Below are 19,634 nucleotides of genomic sequence, written 5' to 3'. Positions count from 1 at the left end.
TGTGCGTCTACATCCGTGACGAATGGTGCCCCGGCACTCTGTTGTGGGATGCCAGCACTGCTCGCCACTGGCGAAGTTTGTGATCTCCAGGCTGTTGGGGTCCTGAACTCTCTCCCCGTTGTTTTACTTGTGTGTTACTCGTGTACTGTGTCTCGTCACCGTGGGATAGGGGGAACGGTATTTCGGTTTCTTTGTGTGTCTTAGCATGGAGGAATTGACAATAAAGCTGACTCTGACTCTGATTCCATGGAGAGTCATCAGTACTGTTGATGTCAAGTTCAGTTTCTACGCTTCTATATGAGGAAATATTGTGCAATGTCGGCATCATTAAAGAAGTAACGTCAGAAAACCGTCATGCATCACAGAGGAAGTAGGCCTTCCTTTGCAAATTTGTCCAACTCCTCCAATCTCCTAACCATTGCCACTTTAGCCTGCTCAGGTGCTCCATTCAGTTTTATGTACGTATATTTTGCAGTTAGAGGACCACGTTGCTTGAATCTTTCCCTCTTTACGGAGGAACCGAGACCTCTTGGCTATGTCGGCATTGGTTTTGGTCAGATGTTCATTTAAATACACATTTGACCCTTTCGACATCCTACCTTGTTGCAGAAGGTTGGTTTTAAATTTTCTATTAGCAAACCTCATGATGATAACTGCCGGCCTGCTCTTATCTTTCTGGGGAAGAGAGTGGCAAGCTTCTATGTCATTCTCATTTATGCTGATGTGTTTTTTCTGTAGGAATTCTATCACTTGCTGCTGCACTGTATCTTCCTGATCACTAAGCTCTGTTCCCCTGGTCACAGCTCCTAACCTTGCCGCACCTGCGTATGAGCAGGGTTTTGTTGGCAGCCCGGTGATAATAACATCGTTCAATCGAGTATATTGTTCGAGATCAGAAAGCCTGTTTTCCAGTTGATCAATCTTCACATCTTTGTTTAGTCTCTTTAGTTCATTGATTTCCTTCATCATATCCATTATAGAATCTTGCTTTGTTGTCATGCTCTCCATTTGGTGGCTCATGAGCTCCACTGACTTTCTCAAGACCTCATTAGATAGCTTTAATTCTTCCATATCCTTTTCCGAAGCCATTGCACACTTCTCTCAGAATTCTGACTTTATTCTCAGAATTCTGACTTTAGAATTCTGACTTTAAAGTCAGAATTCTGACTTTATTCTCAGAATTCTGACTTTAAAGTGGGAATTCTGACTTTAAATGATGTGTGGACATCATCTTGGTTGTCTTTTGGTCTTGTTGCAATGTAAAAACGCAACAATGTTAGCTTTGCAGCCTCGTACATATAGCCGATGGAATGGCAGGTGTCATCAGTGAGGCAGTTTTGTTTGAAATCCCAAACCTCAAACTCAAAGTCCAATTGTGATCCTTTGGGAGAAATTCCATCTGGGAAAAATAGTTTTTTTCCTTCCTTGAGAATGTCTTTCAACCCAGCTTCTGTGGACATTTGAAGTTTTCTGGTACCCCCTCCCTGCTTCTCCCTCACCTGTTTGGTCATCTTTCCATCACTGTGTATCCATCCGATCGCAATATTTCTTGTTGTTTTCTGCTTCTTTGTCTCTTGTGGTTGTGTCTTTGAGGTGGTGTCCTCTTTGTCACTGTCTTTCCTGAGTTTCATTTTTTCACGTAGTTTTTCTAAAAGTCCGTTTTTTCTTTTGGATGTAGGCTGTTTCGTCTTGCAAAAATTAAAGAGTGCAATGCGGTCTCCATAGCGAGGGATGTAATTGGCAAGAGCGGCATCGTCCATCAGTGCGATGACATCACTGTCAATCTGCACGATGACAGAAAAAAAAATCGGTCACACACAATCACTTAATTTGAAAGAATGAGGCACAAATATAATACTTATTGTAAATCAAATCCACACGACAAACATGTTGCAACTGTTTAATCTTTAAGAATTTATTAAGCCACATTTATACCTGAAGTCTATGTGTTTTTATTTCATTTTATACACTATTTCAATCATCAGTTGACTTAATGTGAGTGTGTAAACACTTAAAATGATCTAGCGTTGGATTGTGGTATGGAGAGTCAGCAAGGCATAAGGGGTTTTACCGACGCTTTGTGACGTTGCCGTGACGTGTATATATATTTATAATCGTGCATTACGTCATCGGTTTAATGAAACTGACTACTGAATGAACAAAAATACGCATAATGCTTCTTTACGTGTAAATGCGGCGCGTCCCGTCAAGAGCTATCAATTAGCAACGGAGCTACATGCTACACGGAGCCAGTTATATACCGTATTTTCCGCCCTAAAAGGCGCACCGGGTTATAAGGCGCACCTTCAATGAACGGGCCATTTTAAAACTTTGTCCATATATAAGGCGCACCGGATTATAAGGCGCATAAAATAGAAGCTATACTGCATCAAACTGAGGTTGACTAGGGTTGCGGTATGCATCCACTAGCCAATAACCAACGAGCCCTCTGTAAACAATCGCGTTTCTCAAGCGATCTCCTATAAAATGATCAGAACTGACTAAAGTTTGATCTAACGCATTGGTACTACTTACCTATGTTTCCCTTCCATATCGATCCGTAGATTTACTCGAAACATTAACAGAGCAGCCTATTTTGACATGAAATAGCCTGGTACGTATAGCAGCTATCGCAATAGCATTAGCCATCCGCAAAGTCTCACGAGCCTCAGCTCGCAATCTCCCATGAGCCTCTGCAAAGTGTAAACAATCGCGTTTCTCAAACGATCTCCTATAAAATGATCGGAACTGACTAAAGTTCGATCTAACGCATTGGTACTACTTACCTATGTTTCCCTTCCATATCGATCCGTAGATTTACTCGAAACATTAACAGAGCAGCCTATTTTGACATGAAATAGCCTGGTACGTATAGCAGCTATCGCAATAGCATTAGCCATCCGCAAAGTCTCACGAGCCTCAGCTCGCAATCTCCTATGAGCCTCAGCAAAGTGTAAACAATCGCATTTCTCAAACGATCTCCTATAAAATGATCAGAACTGACTAAAGTTCGATCTAACGCATTGGTACTACTTACCTATGTTTCCCTTCCATATCGATCCGTAGATTTACTCGAAACATTAACAGAGCAGCCTATTTTGACATGAAATAGCCTGGTACGTATAGCAGCTATCGCAATAGCATTAGCCATCCGCAAAGTCTCACGAGCCTCAGCTCGCAATCTCCCATGAGCCTCAGCAAAGTGTAAACAATCGCGTTTCTCAAACGATCTCCTATAAAATGATCGGAACTGACTAAAGTTCGATCTAACGCATTGGTACTACTTACCTATGTTTCCCTTCCATATCGATCCGTAGATTTACTCGAAACATTAACAGAGCAGCCTATTTTTAAATGAAATAGCCTCGCGGGTACAACAGCTATTCGGTGACGCCCCCTGACTACAGTTGCCGTAATGTTGGGAAGCGATGCGACCTTGTAATTTACTAGTCGTACTAAAACGTACTGAAACATTTTGGCAGAGCACTGTGTACAACCAGTATGGATCAACAAATTCATCAATTGATCCATATATAAGGCGCACTGGCCTATAAGGCGCACTGTCGGCTTTTGAGAAAATTTTAGGTTTTTAGGTGCGCCTTTTAGGGCGGAAAATACGGTACGCAACAGTCACCAAAATGAACACAATGCTTTATTTACTCACCCCCTGCTCCTCCAAGTGTGAAATGATGTCCTCCGGCAATCCTCTGGCACGCAAAAAGTCACTCGTTGACGACATAATGTCCTCTCTGGTCAAAACCACACCACACTGACTCTCCCTCCGCCACCCCACGCCATAAAGTCAGAATTCTGACTTTAAAGTCAGAATTCTGACTTTATTCTCAGAATTCTGACTTTAAAGTCGGAATTCTGACTTCGGAATTCGTACCAGGCTATTTCATGTCAAAATAGGCTGCTCTGTTAATGTTTCGAGTAAATCTACGGATCGATATGGAAGGGAAACATAGGTAAGTAGTACCAATGCGTTAGATCGAACTTTAGTCAGTTCTGATCATTTTATAGGAGATCGTTTGAGAAATGCGATTGTTTACACTTTGCAGAGGCTCATGGGAGATTGCGAGCTGAGGCTCGTGAGACTTTGCGGATGGCTAATGCTATTGCGATAGCTGCTATACGTACCAGGCTATTTCATGTCAAAATAGGCTGCTCTGTTAATGTTTCGAATAAATCTACGGATCGATATGGAAGGGAAACATAGGTAAGTAGTACCAATGCGTTAGATCAAACTTTAGTCAGTTCTGATCATTTTATAGGAGATCGCTTGAGAAACGCGATTGTTTACAGAGGGCTCGTTGGTTATTGGCTAGTGGATGCATACCGCAACCCTAGTCAACCTCAGTTTGATGCAGTATAGCTTCTATTTTATGCGCCTTATAATCCGGTGCGCCTTATATATGGACAAAGTTTTAAAATGGCCCGTTCATTGAAGGTGCGCCTTATAACCCGGTGCGCCTTTTAGGGCGGAAAATACGGTATATAACTGGCTCCGTGTAGCATGTAGCTCCGTTGCTAATTGATAGCTCTTGACGGGACGCGCCGCATTTACACGTAAAGAAGCATTATGCGTATTTTTGTTCATTCAGTAGTCAGTTTCATTAAACCGATGACGTAATGCACGATTATAAATATATATACACGTCACGGCAACGTCACAAAGCGTCGGTAAAACCCCTTATGCCTTGCTGACTCTCCATACCACAATCCAACGCTAGATCATTTTAAGTGTTTACACACTCACATTAAGTCAACTGATGATTGAAATAGTGTATAAAATGAAATAAAAACACATAGACTTCAGGTATAAATGTGGCTTAATAAATTCTTAAAGATTAAACAGTTGCAACATGTTTGTCGTGTGGATTTGATTTACAATAAGTATTATATTTGTGCCTCATTCTTTCAAATTAAGTGATTGTGTGTGACCGATTTTTTTTTCTGTCATCGTGCAGATTGACAGTGATGTCATCGCACTGATGGACGATGCCGCTCTTGCCAATTACATCCCTCGCTATGGAGACCGCATTGCACTCTTTAATTTTTGCAAGACGAAACAGCCTACATCCAAAAGAAAAAACGGACTTTTAGAAAAACTACGTGAAAAAATGAAACTCAGGAAAGACAGTGACAAAGAGGACACCACCTCAAAGACACAACCACAAGAGACAAAGAAGCAGAAAACAACAAGAAATATTGCGATCGGATGGATACACAGTGATGGAAAGATGACCAAACAGGTGAGGGAGAAGCAGGGAGGGGGTACCAGAAAACTTCAAATGTCCACAGAAGCTGGGTTGAAAGACATTCTCAAGGAAGGAAAAAAACTATTTTTCCCAGATGGAATTTCTCCCAAAGGATCACAATTGGACTTTGAGTTTGAGGTTTGGGATTTCAAACAAAACTGCCTCACTGATGACACCTGCCATTCCATCGGCTATATGTACGAGGCTGCAAAGCTAACATTGTTGCGTTTTTACATTGCAACAAGACCAAAAGACAACCAAGATGATGTCCACACACACGAGGAAGTTACGTCAGACAATGGCAGTGAATACAATGCCGCAGAAAGTGACGAGGTCTCTGTTTATTCAAATGAAGTCTACCAGCCATTCAACATTTCTGTTGATTCAGAAATTACCTTTGGTCCCACATATGACACACAGGACGATACAGAAGTCACAATGATCTACGATGGTCCTGCTATGCCCCTCAATCCACCTGATCCACAAGATGTGTTGACTATAACTGTCCACTCCACTGACACATTGAATGATATGATAAGAGCATTCTGTAAAGAAGAAATACTGAACAAACCACTCAGTGTGAAACGCATACTCCCAGGTGATAGAGAAGAAGCAGGTGTTGGGTCTGGAGTACTGAGAGATGTTCTCACCTGTTTCTGGCAGGAATTCTATGACCGATGCACCCTTGGTACATCAATTATGGTGCCATTTATCCGTCATGATTTTTCTGCAGCAAAGTGGAAAGCAGTTGGGAGAATACTTATAAAAGGTTACCAAGAGTGTTGCTATTTCCCAAACAAACTTGCGTTTCCTTTCCTCGAGCAAGTGCTTTTCAACTGTGTCTACAGTGATCCAGGGCCCACTTTCTGCAGTTTGTGAGCAGCCAGGAGCATGACGTTTTGATGGACGCAATGAAGGACTTTTCAGAAGTGGACCAAGATGATCTTGTGGAAGTTCTTGACAGCTATGGGTGTAGAAAGAGAATCACACCTGAAACCTTTCCCACAATACTGCAGGAAATAGCGCACAAAGAGCTTGTCCAAAAGCCCATGTTTGTTATTGACTGCTGGAGGGAGGTTACTTTTCACCATGACTTCATAAGTCCTGACGCACTTAACAAGTTGTGCTCTGACTTGCAACCTACTTCCAAAAAGGTCTGCCAACTGCTGAAATTTCCAAATGATTTAACCTCAAAGCAGAAGGAAGTGGTAAATCATCTGAAAAGGTTCATCAGAGAGTTGGATGAACTCAAGCTTCAGAAATTTCTCCGGTTTTGCACTGGATCTGATCTTACTGTCACCGACACCATCCTTGTGGAGTTTCAACAAATGACAGAGTTTAGTAGAAGACCAGTGGGACACACGTGTGGAAAGGTTTTGTACATTGCTGACAGCTATGAAAATCTTCCAGACTTCCGATCAGAATTCAATGCCGTTCTCGAAAGCAATATCTGGGTCATGGATATTGTTTAATTCTGTCAATAACCATAACTCCGTTAATTATCCGTTGTAAGTTGCATCAACACAACATATTTTGTTCACTGTTCTTATTGGTCAAATAGAAACAAACTTTGTATTCGTTCCTTCACTGATTTTAGAATTTTATAGAAACAGCTTGCATTTGGCATTATGTTCCAGTTATATAAAAGTTCTAGGGCTTTATTAAAATGACCCAAGATGTTATGCATAACCATTGGATGGTTGTTTTCAGCAGCTACATAGTATTAAGTGAATGCTTCTGTAATGAAGAGTAGTAATATTTTATTGCATTCAATAAACTCACTCTTCATCCACTATGTATTTCCTGACTGCACCTGAATGTTGGTATATAAAAATAAAGTATTATGTTGTACAGATGCCTTCTATGAAAAGACACAATTTCTAATATGCAAGTAATATGGAAGTAAGTAAGATGGCGGCGCGTGCACACGCTGCGGCCTCTCTCTGTCCCAAACGGTATTTTGTTTTGTCGTTTAATGTGGGTTTGTCCGCCAGTTTTGTGTGTTCGTCTCGTCGTACCGGGTTGTGCTTCAAGTGCGGCGGGCTGGTTCTGCTCGACATCGGCGAAAGCGAGTTTTGTGGCGATCTGCACTTTGAAGCGGGGACATTAAAGGCGCTCGGTCTGCGCCGTCCTGGAGCGTCGCCGGACTCGCCTGCTATTCTTCCCCCGGTTGGGCGTCCGGGCCTGGCTGGCGGCCACCCCAGCTCGCCCGGCCGTGCCTTCCATTCTTCTGGTGGACGTTCGATCGCTGGACATCAACATGCCTGCTGAGTTCTGCGGACCGGACAGTGCGTAGCTGCTGTGCGTCTGGAGCGGATGGCGCGCTATCGGGCGGACCGGGCCATTGTACGAGGGGGAACATCGCGTGGAGGTGGACTGTGCGTCTACATCCGTGAAGAATGGTGCCGGGACTTTGTTGTGGGATGCCAGCACTGCTCGCCACTGGCGAAGTTTGTGATCTCCGGGCTGTTGGGGTCCTGAACTCTCTCCCCGTTGTTTTACTTGTGTGTTAATCGTGTGCTGTGTCTCGTCACCGTGGGATAGGGGGAACGGTATTTCGGTTTCTTTGTGTGTCCTAGCATGAAGGAATTGACAATAAAGCTGACTCTGACTCTGACTCTGATACATTAATACTTAATACATATTTAAGCAGTCAAGTTCAGGACATTTCAAGCAAAATGTAACATCTTTGTTTTTGTTAGTCACAAATGGAAAAGAATAACCATAGATCAGGTAAGCATAGTTAAAAAAATTTCAATTTTGCAATGAATTATTCTGGAAAATTTGGGTCATTAAGGAATATTTAAAGGTCAAGAAGGCATTGTAAGACTAAAAAAACATAGTAACTGAGTATACAGACTACTGATTAAATTATTTTCTGAGGAGTTTATATGTATTACATCAATACGCTTTTCAAACAATCTTCAGTAATTCCTCTCTCAACATAAGATACAAGTCACTTGCATGCAATGGATCTGATGGAGCGTGCCATTCATTTTCCTCCATTAGCAGACAACACAGTTCAAATACAGTTTCATCGCAAGGAAACTGGCATTTTGGAGGGCACTCTTCCATACACGCAGTGATATCTTGCATTCCAGTGGGTTTCAGTCGATCCTCGGCACTGTGCATGGCAGGCAATGAATACATGACGACTGGCCGGCCTGAAGCTGTATCACCGTTCGACCTTGGTCTTATTTTGTGCGAGTTCCATGTGTTCACAACTTCATCCAGCTCATCCTGCACAAGAGCAGCATAGTTAAGTATTTAAGTACATTGTTATTTTTTACTACTCAATTTATTCATTTCAACTTCAAAAACATGATGGGAGAGACAAAATATTTTACCTGCACAAGATTAAGAAAGCAGAACTGGATAAGACTTTTATCCAGAAAATCTCCTGTGTAGTGACCATCCTCCTGAAGAGTTTGAAATAAATTAATCCAGAACTGTGCGCTCTGTTTGCGAAGGATGGACCACCACCCTTCAATGCGCTGATTGGCAGTACTTCTCCCGTAAAGAAAACTTTTCTCCCCAGCAAAATTGTCAGAGTGGTTTTGTCGCAAACACAATTGCATCTGTTCAACACAACAATTTTCTGTGCCCCTGTCTGCACGGATCCTCTCTGGACATCCACCAATGCGCGAAACTGTTTTGATAAAATAACTTGCAATCACCTTGGGATCATTGTTTGTGGTATAGGCCTCTGCCCATAACACATACCGGCTAAACCCATCAATACAACCATGGATGCAAATCCCATAGGGTTTTAATTTATCATAGCCATCCATGTGCCAAAGAGCATTTGTGCCTCTGCAGCTGTACTGGAGTCTTCTAAGGCGTCGTGCTCTTCTTAATTCCACGCCGACCGGGTCAACCAATTTTATAATTTGTCTTATTGTATCTTGTGAGACAACAAATCCTTTTTGAATCGCACGTAGATGAAGCCAGCGATAACCTTGCATCTGGCCACAAGTCAGGATTTCATGCTGGACAAAAGCCAACACATCTCCCAGGTCCGACTGATTCTTTCTTCGGAACAGACCAAGTCTTTTACAAGTTCTCTTCAGAGTCCGAATACTTATAATAGTCTGAGCATTATGTGCTAAAACTGCAAGTATTTCCTTGTTGCTGAATGCAAGTCTAAAGCATAGCTTGATTAAGTCATCCAAATCCGGCTTTTCAGGCACTGGTTGAGTTGCACCCTCCATCAGTCACTTTATCTGCACAACAAAGTAAAAACAATTACAATTTGTCAAACACAACAGTGGGCATTTTGAAAACATGACTTTATGACAGTATGCTTATTGTATAAAGTTGTTTTTAATACTAATACTCCTGGTACGATGTCAGGTGTAACATCACTAAACAAGTCTCATCCAGTGAGTAAATAAAGACGTGCGTGTGTGCATGATTATACTTCAAATGATGTAACCTTGAATTGTGGCACGTAGAATCAACACTCTTAAACAACAGTGTGATCAGTGTATTGAGTTAAATTTAAGGTGCAATGATATTGCAGCCGGTCACAATCAGCAAGGCATAGTTTATGCCGCGAGTCGCGGTGTTTTACCGACGCTTTGTGACGTTGCCGTGACGTGTATATATATTTATAATCGTGCATTACGTCATCGGTTTAATGAAACTGACTACTGAATGAACAAAAATACGCAAAATGCTTCTTTACGTGTAAATGCGGTGCGTCCCGTCAAGAGCTATCAATTAGCAACGGAGCTACATGCTACACGGAGCCAGTTATATACGCAACAGTCACCAAAATGAACACAATGCTTTATTTACTCACCCCCTGCTCCTCCAAGTGTGAAATGATGTCCTCCGGCAATCCTCTGGCACGCAAAAAGTCACTCGTTGACGACATAATGTCCTCTCTGGTCAAAACCACACCACACTGACTCTCCCTCCGCCACCCCACGCCATAAAGTCAGAAGTCTGACTTTAAAGTCAGAATTCTGAGAATAAAGTCAGAATTCTGACTTTAAAGTCAGAAATGGGGAATTCTGACTTTAAAGTCAGAATTCTGAGAATAAAGTCAGAATTCTGACTAAAGTCAGAATTCTGAGAATAAAGTCAGAATTCTGAGAAAAAAAGTCAGAATCCTGTCACCCTTCGTTTTTTTTTTCTTCACTGGCCCTAATCCTCTGCCGTAATAATGCGCACCCCAGATTTTAGGACAATAAATTAGTTAAATTTTGCGCATTATACATGGAAAAACGGTAATCTGTCTGTCTCTTCTGGGATAGTGCCAACAGCCTTTAAAACCGCTATCATTAAACCGTTACTTAAGTGACCAAATCTTGACCCGGACTGTCTCAGTAATTATAGGCCAGTTTCAAACCTCCCATTCATAGCAAAACCTCTTGAAAAAGTAGTAGCGCAGCAGCTTATTGATTACATGGTCGCCAATAATCGATATGAATCTTTTCAGTCTGGTTTTAGAGCTAATCATTCCACTGAGACAGCACTTGCTAAAGTGACTAATGATCTCCTCATAGCTATGGATTCAAACACTTCATCGGTATTGTTACCACTCGATCTTAGTGCTGCCTTCGACACTGTAGACTTCGATATTTTATTAAACGGTCTTAAAAGTTGTGTTGGTATTTCAGGGTCAGCACTAGGCTGGTTCTATTCCTATCTATCAGACAGGACGCACCGAGTTGTCCATGGCAATACGTCCTCTGAGCTCTATAATGTTACGTGTGGTGTCCCACAGGGATCGGTACTCGGACCAATTCTATATAATATTTATATGATTCCACTTGGGGACATAATACGTAAATATAATATTAATTTTCAATGTTATGCGGATGACACCCAATTATATATGACGTTATCGATGACAGCTCTGCGGGACTGTTGTAATCTTGAGGCGTGCCTTGTGGAGATCAAGCAATGATGTCTCTCAACTTCCTTCGTCTTCACCCAGATAAAACTGAGATGTTGATAATTAGTCCAACTCGTTATAAACACTTATTTAAGGAAACCACTATAACTATAGATAACCCTACCATCACTCAGAGCGATACTGTAACTAATCTCGGGGTAATATTTGACCAAACATTCTCCTTTCAAAAGCACATCAAGAATATAACCAGAATTGCGTTTTTTCACCTTCGTAATATTGCTAAGATTCGTCCGATCCTTTCGACCGGTGATGCGGAAACTATTATACATGTGTTCATCACGTCGCGCCTGGACTACTGTAATGCATTATTCTCTGGTCTTCCTAAGTCCAGCATCAAAAGTCTACAGTTAGTACAAAATGCTGCTGCAAGGCTGCTCTCACGGACAAGAACATTTGATCACATTACCCCAATATTAGCCAACTTACATTGGCTCCCGGTCCATTTAAGATGTGACTTCCAAGTTATTCTATTAACCTATAAATCATTGCATGGCTTAGCGCCTTCATATCTCGTCGACCTAGTTGTTCCTTTTGTTCCGTCTCGTAACCTTCGTTCGCAAAACGCTAGTCTTTTAGTGACACCGAGGGCCAAGAAAATGTCTGCAGGGTCTAGAGCATTTTCTATTTGGGCTCCAGAGCTTTGGAATGCCCTACCAATGGATATTAGAACTGCTACCTCAGTAGAAACATTTCGGACACGTTTAAAGACATATTTCTATGATATGGCCTTTAATTAACCTGTAGTGGCCGATTCGGCTGGAGTTTGTTTTCGCTCCCTCTCCCAGAATTTCCTCGAAGCCGTCCGGAAGTCATTCTGCATGGTCTCGCCAAACTCCTCCCACACGTTTTTGCCTCAGCAACCGCCGAAGCCGCGTTCCCTTTGGCCATCCGGTACCTGTCAGCTGCCTCCGGAGTCCCGCAGGCCATATCGGCCCGATAGGGCTCCTTCTTCAGCTTGACAGCATCCCTTACCGCCGGTGTCCACCAGCGGGTTTGGAGATTGCCGCCACGACAGGCACCAACGACCTTACGGCCACAGCTCCGGTCGGCTGCCTCAACAATGGAGGCGTGGAACAATGTCCCCGACCTCCCCCGGGACGTGGGAAAAGCTCTGCCGGAGGTGGGAGTTGAAGCTGTTCCTGACAGGGGATTCTGCCAGACGTTCCCAGCAGACCCTCACAGAGCGTTTGGGTCTGCCAGGTCGGACCAGCATCTTCCCCCTCCATCGGAGCCAACCCACCACCAGGTGGTGATCAGTTGATAGCTCCGCCCCTCTCTACACCCGAGTGTCCAGAACATGCGGCCGATGACAAGACTACAAAGTCGATCATCGAACTGCGGCCTAGGGTGTCCTGGTGCCAAGTGCACCATTATGCTTGAACATGGTGTTCATTATTGACAATCCGTGTCGAGCACAGAATTCCAACAATAGAACACCGCTCGGGTTCAGATCGGGGGGGGCCGTTCCTCCCAATCACGCCCTTCCAGGTCTCACTATTATTGCCCATGTGAGCATTGAAGTCACCCAGTAGAACAATGGAGTCCCCAGAAGGAGCGCTCTCCAGCACTTCCTCCAGGGACTCCAAGAAGGGTGGGTACTCTGAGCTGCTGTTTGGTGCATAGACACAAACAACAGTCAGGACCCGTCCCCCCACCCGTAGGCGGAGAGAGGCTACCCTCTCGTTCACCGGGGTGAACCCCAATGTGCAGGTGCCCAGCTGGGGGGCAATAAGTATACCCACACCTGCTCGACGCCTCTGACCGTGGGCAACTCCAGAGTGGAAGAGAGTCCAGCCCCTCTTGAGAGGGCTTGTACCGGAACCCAAACTGTGTGTAGAGGCAAGTCCGACTATATCTAGTCGGAACTTTTCTGCCTCGCACACCAGCTCGGGCTCCTTTCCAGCCAGAGAGGTGACATTCCATGTCCCAAGATCCAGCTTCTGCAGCCTGGGATCGGACTGCCAAGGTCCCTGCCTTTGGCCACCGCCCAGCTCACAATGCATCCGACCCCTTTGGCCCCTCCCACAGGTGGTGAGACCATGGAAAGCGGGACCCATGTTTCCTTTTCGGGCTGTGCCCGGCCGGGCCACCAGACGCTCGCCTTCGAGCCCCACCTCCAGACCTGGCTCCAGAGGGGGGCCCCAGTGACCCGCGTCCGGGCGAGGGAAATCTGAGTCCATTTGTCTTTTTCATCATAAGGGGTTTTTTGTCTGGCCCCTCACCTAGGACCCTTTTGCCAGGGGTACGAAGCCACAGACAACATGGCTCCAAGGATCATTGGGACACGCAAATCCCTCCACCACGGTAAGGTGACGACTCATGGAATGATCATATTTGATGATTTTAATTTAGATGTCTGTTTTAGGTCTATACCGAGACCAATTTTAGACATCTAAATTAGGTCTATACATAGACCAGATGTCTAATAGAAGTCTATGGCTGACAGTGACCCGAGCCAACCCCCTATACAGTCCTCAGGCTCCCCAACAATAGCGGTACTAGTTTGCATTACTTTAGTGCAATGTTTTTCCTTATTCAAATTTGTTTCAAGACTAGTTACAGTTAGACTTCATTTTGATAGTTAATGCAGTTATTGCAATTTTGTTGTTTTATCACAGTAGGTTGGTTTATTTACATTTGAAAAACCAGAAGCCATTCATTTACAAATGTGATTGCACTTTAGTTTATATATTAAAATGTTCAGATATTAAGATGCGATAGACCAGGGGTGTCAAACTATTTTTTTTCGCGGGCCGCATTGTAGTCATAGCTTCTTTCGGAGGGCCATTATGACTGTCAACCCAAATCAATGTATGAGCACCTCATATTATATACAGTAAAAGCTACAAAACAAACTGGCAAATAACTCATTTTCAAATCAGACGATTAAAAACTGGTCAAATTTAAAAAAAAAAGATATTAATAAACGTGAAGACAATTTGCAATTTTAGTAATGACACGAATTTGATGCACAATTTGTCTTCGGGGGCCATACAAAATGAATTGGCAGGCTGTATCTGGTCCCCGGGCCTTGAGTTTGACACCTGTGATTTAAACCCTAGTTTGAAACCCTAACTCTAGTATGAACCCTAGTTTAAAACCCTAGCCCAAGCTTTAAACCCTACTTTGAAACTCTAACCCTAGCTTTAAACCCTACTTTTAAACTGTAACCAGAGGTGCCCGGACTTTTGCATACGACTGTATACACCACCCATCTCACCCGCAAGGCAATCACTATTGTGGGGGGATGCAAGCCATCCTGCCCACAACTTATTCAGCTTCCTGTCCTCTGGGAGGAGGTACAGGAGGCTATGTTTCCGCACCAACAAAAAGAAAACAGTTTTGTCCACCAGGCTATAATGATGTTGAACTCTCTACCCTCAGGTCCATCAAGGCTGTCATGAAGCTGAGGAACTAAGTCTTCACTACTTTATTTTATTATTGTATTTATTATTATTATGCTATTTATCGTCGAATGTCATGCACTGTCTCTCTTACTACATTACTGAATGTTGTGCACTGTTATTTTAGTCCTTGTTGCTAAACTATCATCACGGGCACTGTTACTTGACTAATGTCACTGCAGTATTAGGTTGGACTTAGCATCAGGTGAAATCAGCTTTGACAGTATTGTAACTTGGTGTCTATGTCTTGTCTTGTTACCACCGTGGGATAGTGAGGAACATAGTACATTCAATTCCTTTGCATGTCTGCTGCATGTGAAGAAATTGACAAAATATACAGATTTTGACTTTGAACGCTTTACCGACACTTTGATAACTGGAGCAGTTGGAAAGGTAATGATGTATATCATATTATTTGAAGAGTTATGATGCTATCAGTGTTATATCTGTGTTAGCTTGGCGACTGGAAAAGTAACACGCAGTCATGCCCCAAATGTGGAAAAGTTGCCGTGCATAGAGTTATTATACTGTGGTACATGTGTACTATATTTAGCAACAAACTAACTTCCACAGAGTCTCCTTAATGTGATGTCTGCTTCCCCTCACGCCTCTTCCGCCTAATCTCTTTTATGTCAAATTTTCCTGTCTTATATGTGCAGTTTTTCATAAAGTGTTGACCGCTCATATTGAAATCTTTTCCGGCTTCATATGAGGCCTCTTATTTTCTGTTTGTTTTCTTTACCCTCACCCAGTCATCCCTCTCAGTTCACTCGACTTCGTCTGTTTGTCCCACACTTCTTGAACATCCTGCCCAACCAGCAGGAACAAGGCTCTCTAACAGCAGCACCTGAATCAACTCTTTGTTTGATCACATTCTGTGTAGAACAGAAAACTCCCTCATAACGATGTGGCCGAATGTCAGCTTCACTCATGCACATTATACACATCCTGTCTCGGCTCACAATTCCACAGAGCATATTTGTAACTGTCTGCAAAATGTGCTTCAACGGGAATGTTTTCTAAAACTACTCGGGTACTGACCCACAAATTGAAACTTAACCTGCTGATTTTAAAGCCCAAATATCACGATAATAAATTCTACTGTTTTACATTTTATTAATTTAGTTGTGGTCTCTATACAGTGGAACAACAATGCTTTTGTCTGAATTCCTCGTTTTGATACCATCACAGGTCACTGTTTTCGACTGGTTCTGAGGTGCGGCTCAGAGCAAGCCGTTTTGGTACGGTCTCTTTAAATGCAAATAAGATACTTCACACTCCACAGGCCGCAAGATGTGCGCCTCCCTTTCCGGTCGCCATTTGTAGTTTTTTAGCCGAGGTAGCGTTTACTTTTTTTTGTTGCTTTGTTTAAACCAGTGCTTCTCAATTATTTTCTGTGATGCCCCGTCTAGGGAGAAGAAAACATTTCGTGCGCCCCCATGCTTGTACCCTTATTATTAAAGAAAAACAAAAAATAAATAAAATAGAAATATCAACTTACAATAAGGCGGCTCGGTGGCGCACTGGGTAGCACGTCCGCCTCACAGTTAGGAGGGTGTGGGTTCGATTCCACCCCCGGCCCTCCCTGTGTGGAGTTTGCATGTTCTCCCCCGGCCCGCGTGGGTTTTCTCCGGGCACTCCGGTTTCCTCCCACATCCCAAAAACATGCTTGGTAGGCCGATTGAGCACTCCAAATTGTCCCTAGGTGTGAGTGCGAGTGCGTATGGTTGTTTGTCTCTGTGTGCCCTGCGATTGGCTGGCAACCGGTTCAGGGTGTCCCCCGCCTACTGCCCGATGACGGCTGGGATAGGCTCCGGCACGCCCGCGACCCCCGTGGGGACTAAGCGGTACAGAAAATGGATGGATGAACTTACAATAAAGAATAACTATTAATAACATTGTTTTTTAGTCTGTAACAGAACAGATTCAATATGCATCACTTTGCCTGAAATTAAAACATAAATTATAATTACTTAAACTATAAACATCCTTGACCAACTGCTATTTTATGCTGAAAGAAATTCAATAAAATAATAATAAACATACATAATATTAAATTAAATCCATCCATCCATCTTCTTCCGCTTATCCGGGGTCAGGTCGCGGGGCAGTTTCATCCATCCATCCATCCATCCATCCATCCATCCATCCATCCATCCATCCATCCATCCATCCATCCATCCATCCATCCATCCATTTTCTTCCGCTTATCCAGGGTCGGGTCGCGGGGGCAACAGCTTTAGGAGGGACTCCCAGACTTCCCTCTTCCCAGCCACTTCACCCAGCTCATCCTGGGGGATCCCAAGGTGTTCCCAGGCTAGCTGAGAGACATAGTCTCTCCTGCACGTCCTGGGTCGTCCCCAGGGTCTCCTACCGGCGGGACATGCCCGGAACACCTCCCCAGGGAGGCGTCCAGATGCCCGAGCCACCTCATCTGGCTCCTCTCAACGTGGAGGAGCAGCGGCTCTACTCCGAGCCTCTCTCGGGTGACCGAGCTTCTCACCTTATCTCTAAGGGAGAGCCTGGACACCCTGCGGAGGAAACTCATTTCGGCCGCTTGTATCCTCACTCAGCGACGGTCCTCAAAGTCAACTTTCCTCGTTTTCTTTGCAGTCGCCATGGCAGAAATTAGCGGAGAGGGGTGGTGCTGCCACCTTTTGCTAATAAGAGAAATTACAGTTTCAAGTTTTGTGAATTTTTTGTTCAGTTTGACAATGCAGGCGGGCCATAAATAATACATTATAAGACCAAAGCTGCGGGCCGTATGAAATCTGACCGGGGGCCGGATTTGGCCTGCGGGCTGGAATTTGGACATACCTGGTTTAGGGGAAGGATACAAAAAGCTGGCTCAGAGATTTTACCTGTCAGTTTGCACTCTGAGGAACATAGTGAGGAAATGGAAGACCACAGGCACAGTTCTAGTTAAGGCCCGGAGTGGCAGGCCAAGAAAAATCTCAGATAAGCAAAGGCAAAGGATGGTGAGAACAGTCAAAGTCAACCCACAGAGCAGCTCCAAAGACCTAGAACATGATCTTCATGCAGATGGTGACACTGTGCATCGTTCAACTATTCAGTGCACTTTGTACACGGAGATGCTGTATGGAAGAATAATGTAGCAGAAGCGTTTTCTGCACACATGCCACAAACAGAGTCACTTGAGGTATGCTAAAGCACATTTGGACAAGCCAGCTTCATTTTGGAATAAGGTGCTGTGGACTGATGAAACTTGAGATTCAGGAGGGGGAAGCGGTGCACCGTCAACACTGTTTACAGTGGAGATGGCGTGCTGCTGACCTCGACTCGGGACATCGTGAGTCGGTGGGGAGAAAACTTCGAAGGCCTCCTCAATTCCACCTACACGCCTTCTATTGTGGAAGCAGGGCCCGGAGACTCTGAGGCGGACTCTCCAATCTCTGGGGTCGAAGTCACTGAGGTAGTTAAAAAACTCCTCGAGGGCAAGGCCACAGGGGTGGATGAGATCCGCCCGGAGTTCTTAAAGGCTCTGGATGTTGTGGGGCTGTCATGCTGACACGCCTCTACAACATTGCGTGGTCATACCAAAGACTATAAAAATGGGACCCATTGCCTCCCTGCTTGGCACTCAGCATTAAGGGTTGGAATTGGGGGGTTAGATCACCAAATGATTCCCGAACGTGGCACCGCTACTGCTCCCCTCTCCTCCAGGGGATGGATCAAAATCACACGGGGATGGATTAAATGCAGAGGACAAATTTCACCACACCCAGATGTGTGTGTGACAATCATTGGGACTTTAACTTTAACTTAACTTTAAGATCCTTGTCACCACTTATAAGGCCCTAAACAACCTTGCCTGTACCTGTCTGAACTCCTGCACCGCTATACCCCCACCCGCCGACTCCGCTCTGCTGACGCCAACTTGCTCACCTCCACTACCTCGACCAAATACCGGACCATTGGGGATAGAGCCTTTGCCATTGCTGCCCCCACTCTCTGGAACTCTCTCCCCCTGACAATCCGTAATGCTGACTCCCTGCACTCCTTCAAACACCATCTCAAGACCCACCTCTTCAACTCTGCATATAACCCCTAACTCTTCGTGTGAGTGTGTGCGTGTGTGTGCGCGATTAAGCGTGAATTTTCTATGTAAAGCGGCTTTGAGTGTTTAGAAAAGTGCGATATAAAACCAATCTATTATTATTATTATTATTACACATAAACCTAATTTAGACCTCTATTCTAGGTCTCTAGAATAACCTAAAATAGTCGTCTATTTTAGGTCTACACATAGACCTAAAATAGACGACAAAAATAAATCATCAAATATGAAATATTAAACTCAAAACCATTTTGTAAGTTGTATACATAATGTACAGAAGTCGTGTTGCTTTGTTTTAAACAACCATTGATCTGTGTGAAGTGTGGTTATTTCTGTGACCTGATTTTAGGTCTATGGAATAACCTAAAATAGATGACAAAATTAAATCCATCAATTATGATCATATTAAACCCAAAACAACCATGTTTTAAACAACCATTGATCCGTGTAAAGTGTGATTGGGGCTATGGAATAACCTAAAATATACGACAAAATTAAATCCATCAAATATAAAATATTAAACCCAAAACCATTCTGTAAGTTGTATAAATAATGTACAGAAGTTGTGATGCTTTGTTTTAAACAACCATTTATCAGTGTGAAGTGTGGTTATTTCTGTAACCGATATTAGGGCTATGGAATAACCTAAAATAGATGACAAAATTAAATCCATCCATCCATTTTCTATACTGCTTGTCCCCACGGGGGTAGCGGGCGTGCTGGAGCCTATTCCAGCAGTCATCGGGCAGTAGGCAGGGGACACCCTGAACAGGTTGCCAGCCAATCGCAGAGCACTCATAGACGAACAAAAATTAAATCCATCAAATACGAAATATTAAACCCCAATTCAGCTGTAAATTGTATAAATAATCTACAGAAGTTGTATTGCTTTGTTTTAAACAACCATTGATCCATGTGAAGTGTGGTTATTTCTGTAACCTGAGGCCAAAATTAAATCCATCCAT

The 19,634-nt window shown here is 43.7% G+C and overlaps 1 protein-coding gene and 1 long non-coding RNA gene across 3 annotated transcripts in view; both read right to left on the bottom strand.

Moving 5' to 3' along the window:
* Positions 1-1,221: 1,221 nt before the first annotated feature.
* On the bottom strand, positions 1,222-3,861 carry LOC119124111. Its single transcript, XR_005098175.1, has 2 exons — positions 3,665-3,861; positions 1,222-1,784 (listed from the first exon to the last, which is right to left on the bottom strand). It is a non-coding gene; the product is annotated as an uncharacterized LOC119124111 (long non-coding RNA).
* A 4,158-nt stretch (positions 3,862-8,019) lies between these two features.
* Positions 8,020-19,634, bottom strand: part of LOC119124049 — a 793,622-nt gene continuing 782,007 nt past the window's right edge. The window contains exons 1-3 of one of the 2 annotated variants that reach the window (XM_037253674.1): positions 10,066-10,274; positions 8,609-9,484; positions 8,020-8,501 (exon numbers count right to left, since the gene is read on the bottom strand). In XM_037253674.1, the coding sequence (XP_037109569.1) occupies positions 8,175-8,501; positions 8,609-9,472 (1,191 nt within the window). In that variant the 5' untranslated portion in view covers positions 9,473-9,484; positions 10,066-10,274 and the 3' untranslated portion in view covers positions 8,020-8,174. Of the gene's footprint in view, positions 8,502-8,608; positions 9,485-10,065; positions 10,275-19,634 lie in introns of those variants that run through there. The other variant, XM_037253675.1, reaches the window with a different exon arrangement.

Source organism: Syngnathus acus, chromosome 6 (genome assembly GCF_901709675.1).
Source record: "Syngnathus acus chromosome 6, fSynAcu1.2, whole genome shotgun sequence".
NCBI lineage: Eukaryota > Metazoa > Chordata > Actinopteri > Syngnathiformes > Syngnathidae > Syngnathus > Syngnathus acus.
This window is presented reverse-complemented; position numbering and strand designations above follow the sequence as displayed.